At 37.0% G+C, this 8,646-nt stretch overlaps 1 protein-coding gene across 8 annotated transcripts in view; it reads left to right on the plus strand.

Annotated features, from left to right (window-relative positions):
* The first annotated feature begins 4,405 nt into the window (after positions 1-4,405).
* epg5 (ectopic P-granules autophagy protein 5 homolog (C. elegans)) overlaps positions 4,406-8,646 on the plus strand; it is a 55,002-nt gene continuing 50,761 nt past the window's right edge. For 6 of the 8 annotated variants that reach the window (XM_041227534.1, XM_041227584.1, XM_041227556.1 and 3 more), the window contains exons 1-4: positions 4,406-4,464; positions 5,360-5,567; positions 5,977-6,981; positions 8,211-8,454. In XM_041227534.1, coding sequence (XP_041083468.1) covers positions 5,511-5,567; positions 5,977-6,981; positions 8,211-8,454 — 1,306 coding nt within the window. In that variant the 5' untranslated portion in view covers positions 4,406-4,464; positions 5,360-5,510. The other 2 variants (XM_041227543.1, XM_041227553.1) reach the window with 2 other exon arrangements.

The raw sequence follows: 8,646 nt of genomic DNA on the forward strand, positions 1-8,646 counted from the left end.
AGCCTCAGCACAGCACCCTGAAGCTCACAGCAGAGTGCTGCACTATTGCAAAGGGCTTCTGGGCTGACTGTTCTGTCTCTCCACCCCCTTGCAGTGTCTCCCGTGGAGATTAATTCGGGGAGTATTAAGAGATCATTCAAAGCTATAGAGACCAAGCTTATAATATAGAAGGTCTCCGGAAACATGTTTCTTCATTTTTTTCCAGGAAACATTTTGAATCAACACATTCCCGATATGCAGTGTGATGATGGAGGAAAGCATTGATGTAGGCTTGGAGTGTTGCTTCTGTGATAATATGATGTGCTATATTGTAGACATGGTCTATCACACTCACACAATATCCCCTGAGTGGCCAAACGCAAAAAATTGTCTGGAAATGTGTTAAATATAAACAACAATGGAAACGAGGACACCTCCAGAATGCAAAACGTTGTTTCCTGAGCATGTTTTATTGCGGTCCTCAAAGACACTGAATGTCGCATATGGCCTGGAGTGAGACAATAACATTCAACTGTGCATTAAGGCAAGCTTCCTTTAACCTTGGTCCTGGGCTTTCGTAGAAGGGTTGTTCTAATAATACAAGACGTCTCTAACAGAAATGCTGCATCACGTCATCTCCATGATGCAAGCCCTCCTCAAGATGAGGGCTGTAGGCTGTAATTGCAGAAGCGAGTCTCTGCTAATACACCCTCCATATCCTGTGGTGGTTATCCTAAAATCGCGTCGCTCATCCGTTTGTATCCCCGCCTTGCTAAGTTTTATTGCTCTGCAGCAAGTGCTTTTCCCACAACAGCAGTGAGAAGTGGCCTGCTGAATTTATAACCCAGCTATAGTCATACTTTGCATATTAAATGCTGTGGTAACACCCCAGTTTTATATGGTAGTTATAATCCACAATGAGGCTGTAATACAAACATTTTAATAATACATACTTCTAAAGTTCTAAAATCAGTACAGCATGTTTTCGGAAAGGTTTAGCACTCCTGCACATTGTGGATCACACAGCCTTTCCTGATATGTCTGTCCCAATTGGCAAACTCCTCTCATTAATTAAAAAACTACACATTAAAATGAACACATGCTTGGTTTCAACAAAACATTAATGAAATCAATAATCTGTCAATTCATTAACAAGTGCTCTTTTTTGTAACGCTTTATTTTGCATGGTATAAATAAGTATTTAAGTGACATTTTATTAAAATATAACTGAATTTAACAGTAACACAAAATTAAGCATTACCATTTTTTAATAAAAAAACAAAAAAACAAACAACCATACAGCAGCTGCCTTTTCAGAAGTGTTTCCAGTCTTTGCTTTGTCTATGATCTGTGGCTGGCTGCAGTATAATCATGTGGGATTATGTCAGCAGATTTGTCTGTGTCTCCTTACAGTCATATGATTGCATAACTTCCTTGGGATGCCATCAAACAGGAAATCAGATGCAATGTTTCTTTTGAGGTTGGATTTCTTTTTCCTTGTGCAAAGAAAGGAGCAAATTGAGCAGTCTGTACAATTAGCAACTTAAGCATGACACACTTGTAAATTCATTCTTTCTAAATAAAGGACTGTCTTTGTTGTTTTTAGGCTTGTTTCCTAAACAACACATTTGTCCAGTGTTGAAGAAATACAGAATAGCGGTGTTATCCTGAGTGTCTGTTTCTACCAGGAGTCTGTGAGGAGCCAGGGGCCACTCGCCTCCACACCATTCAGCAGAGGCTTCAGCACGTTGAATGTCAGATTTGCTGGGTACAGAATAAATGGCTTGGAGTGAGACAAGAACGTTGAAATTCAATGCCCTCTGCATATTACAGCAAGCTTTGTCTTTAGCCATTGTCTTTTACAGAGTGGATTTAAACAGCAATGTGGTACAGGTGTGAAAAAGCACAGCTATCTGGACTAATGTGCTATTGGGTTAGGATTGTTTTTGTTCTCAGTCCTCACTCTTCTTTCCAAGTTCAGTTGGTACACCGCTATACAACCACTAACTGCAACGCCCCAGGTGGAGGTACAGTTAAATACATTGTTCAACTGATAGATTTATTCTATCCACTAGAGCAGTGGTTCTCAACCTTTTTGATACCAGGAACCGGCTTGCTGTCTTCCTAAAGGACCGCTTTAAGGACCAGGCCATTTTCATCTGTTTTTATTTTTTTTTTTCTGTTTAGATATGTGCATATAACTTTAACTATAAGGGTTCCATGTAAAAGTAACAGGTCATTTTTTTAAACACATTTTATAACTGTATGGTGTGTGTATATATATATATATATATATATATATATATATATATATATATATATATATATATATATATATATATTATATATAATTCCCATTCTTATTCTCAAAGTAAACTGTTGCACAAAAACATAACAATTAAATGGCAGTAACAGAGATTCTCTCTACAGCACACCCATATATATATATATATATATATATATATATATATATATATATATATATATACACAGTAATATTCAGAAATTGCACATTAGAAATATTTTAGAGTTTTGTTTGTTTTTCTTTTTAAATAAAACCCATATCATGAAGCAGTCTCCACCTGTTAGTTATATGTAAACAGGCGCAAGCGGTCATTACACTTCTTCAGTATCAACTGGTTCTAGTGGTGGGAGTCGATTCCCGATTCTGACGTTGGAAATTTTGAGAATCGATTAAAAGGATGAGGAGTCGATTCTTTACATGGTTTGGGGTGGTATGTTTTGCATTGAGCCGACCTGCAGTCACAACAATATTACTAAAATTCGCTTTTTGTCATCATGAATACGTGTCTAAACTAATGTATGTTTTAAAGTTAACATTTCATTCTATAGAATGAAAGCTGTATTTTAGGCACCCCTATTTTAGGCATAGTTTTGCTCACATTTTCTTTTTTTTTCTAATCTTGGGCTCGTCACATTTTTTGGTTTAATTGTGTAAAGGCATAGGAAAAAAATGGCTGAAAGTGGAGGAGGAAAAGCGAAATTTCTTAAGAAATATTTAGTATTCGAGGGCGAAGATAGGAAAAAGTGAAATGCCAAATGTGCAAGAAAATTATTGGATACAATCAAACGACGTCCCGTGAAACATCTCAAAATGTACTACAAGGAAATCATTGGGCAGGAGCCACAGGTACCAGTATGTTTATTTGAGTTTACATTTAAATGTGTAACATTTAAAAACTTAATAATGATACCTTTATATTTGCAAATTTGTATATATATATATATATATATATATATATATATATATATATATATATATATATATATATATATAAATAATTCAAACTTTGCTCACTTTTGAGGGTAATTTAGTTTATTTATATACTTATATTCATACTTTTTCTTTGTTTTAGTGTTGAATATGATGGTGATTAATAACAACAACATTATTATTATTATTATTATTATTATTATTATAATAATAATAATAATAATAATAATAATAATAATAATAATAATAATAATAATAATAAATATGCAGTGTTCTGACCTAACATACTACTTTGGTTGTTTGTTTTTTTTTGTTTGTTTGTTTTTTTTTTTTTTGTTTTGTTTTATTTTTACTTTTTTAACTTTTAATGTTTTTGGAGTCGATTCCAGGATAGATGTAAATTTGAGAATCGATGGGATCGTTTCCAAGAATTTCTCAAAGCCATTCCTATCGATTCCGATTCCAATAAATAAAGTATTTAAAAAAGCTCCAACATACTATTGTGTAAACAAGCATATTTATTGCATCACAAAACTATTTACAATTTGGTCTGCTTTTTAATTTTAAAAAGTAAAAATAAAACAAAATTGAAAAAAAAATAAAATAAATTACAACATAAATAAAACCAAAGCTGTTACTTTGTCATATTTGGCGGGTTATGGTGTAAAAACATAACTGAATAAATAAATAAATAAACAAAACAAAATTAGATGTCACTTTGTACCTTATGACAGCTGGTTATAGTGTATGAACATCGCCATTTTCACTTGTTTTGCTCCAAGAGTGGGGCGATTTCTTTTTGAACTGGTCAATTATTATCTACACGTGTATGACACGGAAGAAAAGAATTAGCGACTCCTTGAGTAGCTGATGCAATTTCGGATTCTTGCGTATGCGCATCGAATATGTGTATTTCCGACCGTGAATGGAATCATTATATCACAATAAATGCAGAAAGATGCTCATAACAACATTTGATTGCGATTTAAAGGCATACATTTCAAACCCAAGTAGAGCCGAAATAGCGCCTGTTTCATTAGTTGAGATGAAGTTTAATCCTTTTCGTGCCCCATACTGACAGCGGGCGGCTGGGATGGGTTCATCATTAGAGAGCCTTTTCTTTCGTTGCCCCCTAACTCTAGCGGCGGCGTGAACTTCGGTCGACAGTGATAGATGTTTCTTACTTCTTCTTTCCTGCCGATATTTCCTGGAAGAACAAAACAAACAAGAGATTGCGTCCGACTGTGTGGGTAAATATTTAGTAATAAAAACACTATAAAAATGTAAGAGATGGTAGGGTGCGCTTGGAAAAAATGTATATTCTGAAATATGTGTATGCGAAACCGAGAGTATTTTTAGTTGTCGTAAATACATTTGCAAAGAATGCGTACAATTATTTATTATATATATATATATATATATATATATATATATATATATATATATATATATATATATATATATATAAAAAGAGTGTGTTTATGTTTTGTATACTGTGCTTATACACAGTTTTAAATCAGTAAACATTAATAAGTGCAATTAAAACAGTAGAGACGGGTGTAATGTAGAGCATGCCATCTTGTTTTTATTACCTTTATTTCACTTTGGTGGAATATATAATAATCATGTAATTGATATAATAACGACGTATATGTACTAGTCATGAATACTGATGATGTAGACCTATTGAATTATTATTATTTGTAGTCGTAGTCGTAATAGTCGAAGTCGTAGTAGTCGCATTATTATGACAAAGTGGCCAATTTGCAGTTGAAACATAATTTTAACGTATGTAGTGTTTAATTTGTGACTTGCTGTAGTAATAAATATATAATGAACAATAAGTGACTGAATGTATAAACAGCGAAGGTATTGTATATTATATACTGAGCATGAACTGTTGTTGCTGTAGTATGTTTTTGAATGTGGTTGTTTATTTTATTTGATATGAATCTGCTTAAGTAAATTGTGGACTGTCATTTTTTCTCTGCAATAAATAGAAAGCCCTATACCTGAAGGAGTTCTAAATTAAGTTTTGTAAATTATAGAAAACAAATAATCAAGCTGCTACAGGCATACATCTCAGGTCACACACTATCAGCACACAGTCCTTGCACAAAGTTAATAGAACTAATACTATTGCAGGTCTTCTCCAGCTAAAGCATCTGATATGGAGCTAAACAAGAGCAATGCTCAGAAGAAATGTTGTTGATCAGGGAGAATGGACAGCAGATAACCTGTGTGAGACTGAGCCTGAATCTGCCATGAACAGCGGAAATCACTTTTGGTGCTAGACATGGCTGAAGCTGTGAGGCCCAAGAAAACCAGAACCAAGCCGAGTGGAAGATCTCAGGTAAATAAATACTGGAAAGGGAACACTGAGATTCAGACACAGGTTATCTGGGCTAGAGATTCACTACTGATACCACAAGACAGCTTTGATCTCAATAACCTGGTTTCTGAACCTTCAGTCAGATTGCATGCTGCACAGTACAATGATTTCAATATGATCAAACGTTTTTAAAAAGGGTTGCAGTCTTTGCTGATCAGCAACTTTTAAAAGAAAACTTACAGTGGTTTCATATTTGTTGTTACTTTTAAAAATATTAATTAAAGTATAAAAATAAGTACAAATTAAAGTGATGAATAAAATAAACAAATTGTAATGAAACAATACCACTTTGATCTAAGTCACACGTCGCATTTAATACCTTCTTATAGTCTGTACATTTACTGTTGCTGTTTGTTTAAATTGTTTTTAGGATAAAAATAAAAAGCTAAGTGATGACTTGAAAAGTATAGGAAACTTGACAGCATCTTCTCACATCCGGAAACCCCTTCCTGGCCACCTGAATGAAACTGAGGGGCCTCCTCTGCTTGCTCTTGTGGACAGAGCCCAGCCCCAGCTCGATCACAAGCAGGCTGGAGAAGATTTAGAATTTACGGACATCCCTCTGAGTGAGCCGGCCAGTGAGGATGCCTCTGAGCTTCCTGTAGCAGAGTTGTCATTAAACACAGACACAGGTCAAGAGGAGCCTGATACTGGAGAAGAAACATTGACTAAGAGTGGGAGAGGCGGCACTTGCTCTGCTGGGGAACTTGAAACAGGGCAGCAGGAGCACAGAGGCACCCAAGTTGGCCAGACATGGTCTGACAGTGGACAAGCAGCACTTCCTGATGTCAAGCAAACCGAGCACCGCACACCTGACAGTGCACTTGAAACCAGCAGTGCCCCACTTGTGGTTTCCTCTATTCCTCTTCACTTTGTGGCAGCACAGCTCTTTGCCAGCGAGAGCCAGCATTCTGATAGCAATGTCATTGTGGGATCTGGCTTTGCAGCTGGAATGCTATCAGGAGATGTTACAGCGGCCAGCAAATCAGATTGCAGAGCCCCGGCTGTCCTTCCGCTGTTGGAACAGGAGTCTCCGCCCAGCCTGGTTCCTGTGGAGCTGGTGAAGCCAGAGAAGACCTATCAGCGACTCTACCCGGAGCTGTCCTGCATCTCCCTAAGCACCCTGCCCTTCACCAGAGAGCAGCTGCGACTGTGGGAGCCAGGCTCCTGGCTGGGAAACGTGGAGCTCCATGTGAGCGAATTCGAGGGCATGGCTCACCAGGACGTGCACGAGCTTCACGAGCTGCTGATGCAATACTGGCGCTGTCGCAAGCAGCTGTGTCAAGCCCAGGCAGAGCTCCAGGCAGCCGTCTCGGACTGCAAGAGCACCCAGAACCGGCTGTGGAGCTTCAGAGACGAGCAGCTTACCCTGCAGGTCTGAGGATATTCTCTTAAGCATCCATTCTTTTATAGCCTCCCACAGTAACAGGGAAAATAAATGAATAACACGGATGAAAAGTGAAAGAGTTGCATATAAGGTTTTACATCTATACTTGTAACCTCTACTGCTTGTTTAAATAATCTAAAACAGTAACACCTGGGCTGTCTCTAATTATACTGTTATTTCCATTCCTGTAATGTGTAACTTATAAGTAGCTTATAATTAGGGCTTCTGTTTTTTGGTTTTTATTAATTGTATATTATGGTTTTATGTAAATCATTTTTTTTTGGGGGGGGGCTTTGTTTATTTTGTTCTTTCGTTTATTTACTGTATAAAATCAGTGTTTTCGGTTACTTTCCAAAATTCTTGAGCGTTTTTTTTGTCAAAATATGTATAGTAGTTACTCAGCAGTAGTTGCACACTTAAATTGTACCACCTTCCCTTTGCTGTCTTCCACAATGAAATCGCTATGGTCACGGGCACATTCTGGGTTTTTTGTTTGTAGGCATTTTTGTACATTTTGCCACAATTCTGTTTTAAATCCTCCATCTTAACTGTAGTACAGCTTTAAATCCCTCTAAAAGGCCTCCACTCCAATCTCATACACGGAGCCTCTAATAGAAATATAGGAATGTTTTGTCACTCAGTAGTTGGGGCGGGTTTAAAGTATTCAGAACGAATCAATGATAGGTACAAGTCAGGAAGAGGGACATTGCCCAGCAGCACTGGGAAATGTATTTATTATTATTTTTATAGTAGCTTTTATTTTTGTAATAGGAAAAGGGTAAAGTTAACGTGAATTGATTAACCATTTCCACAGTTTCCGGTGATTTCCAGTGTTTTTTGGCTGTCCACCAAATTATTATTTTTTTGTATCGGGGGGTGTTTTATCGCTTAAAATTGTAAGTCTAGCAGAAACCCACTCAAGGGTGTAGGTTGTTATGTGATTACTTCATGGTTAGTCTTTGAGTTGATCTGAAATTTGACACACAAGTTTTCAATGATAAATGCTCTCCCAAATTGCTGTCTGTACAAATGATTTTGTGCCAGACTGTTTCCAAGATGCACATTTTAAGAACTATTTTATAGTGGACCTGCATTTTGCATGTTGCTGTTTGTTTGTTTGAACAGTTTTTACAAAACATGTTTCATTTGACTGTCTTGTTACAGATTTGTGCAGTAGAATTTTCCATTAAGTATCTTGTGTGGTCCTCTACCTGCAGGGTGTCTGTGCTGACCAGTCAAAGGTGTGTGGTTACCATCGCTACCAGCAGGTGGTGCTAAACGAACCGGTGGTGGAGGAACTGCAGCGGCTGTTCGAGTCCAAGGCAGAGCTCCTCCACCAGACTCTGGCACTGCACTCCTACACTGCGATGCTGTCCCGGCTGCAGGTAGAGTCATACCTGTACCGACTGCTGTGCAGTATCCCCGCAGCCAGGGCACTTTCTGTGCAGGATCCCCCTAGAGGTGCGTCAGGGTCAATTTTAATTTTCTCTCATTAGTAGGGCTGCAAAAATGTAAATGCTTAAACAGTGACAGTTTGCTTTTTAAACAGTAAAGAAACATTTACACCAAGGTTTTAAACGATTAATCTTCAAAACATGGATTTACAGTTTGTTTTTGTGATTAATTAAAAACAATATTACCCAAATCCGTCCT

The sequence above is a fragment of the Polyodon spathula genome, chromosome 2 (assembly GCF_017654505.1).
Source record: "Polyodon spathula isolate WHYD16114869_AA chromosome 2, ASM1765450v1, whole genome shotgun sequence".
NCBI classification, from domain to species: domain Eukaryota; kingdom Metazoa; phylum Chordata; class Actinopteri; order Acipenseriformes; family Polyodontidae; genus Polyodon; species Polyodon spathula.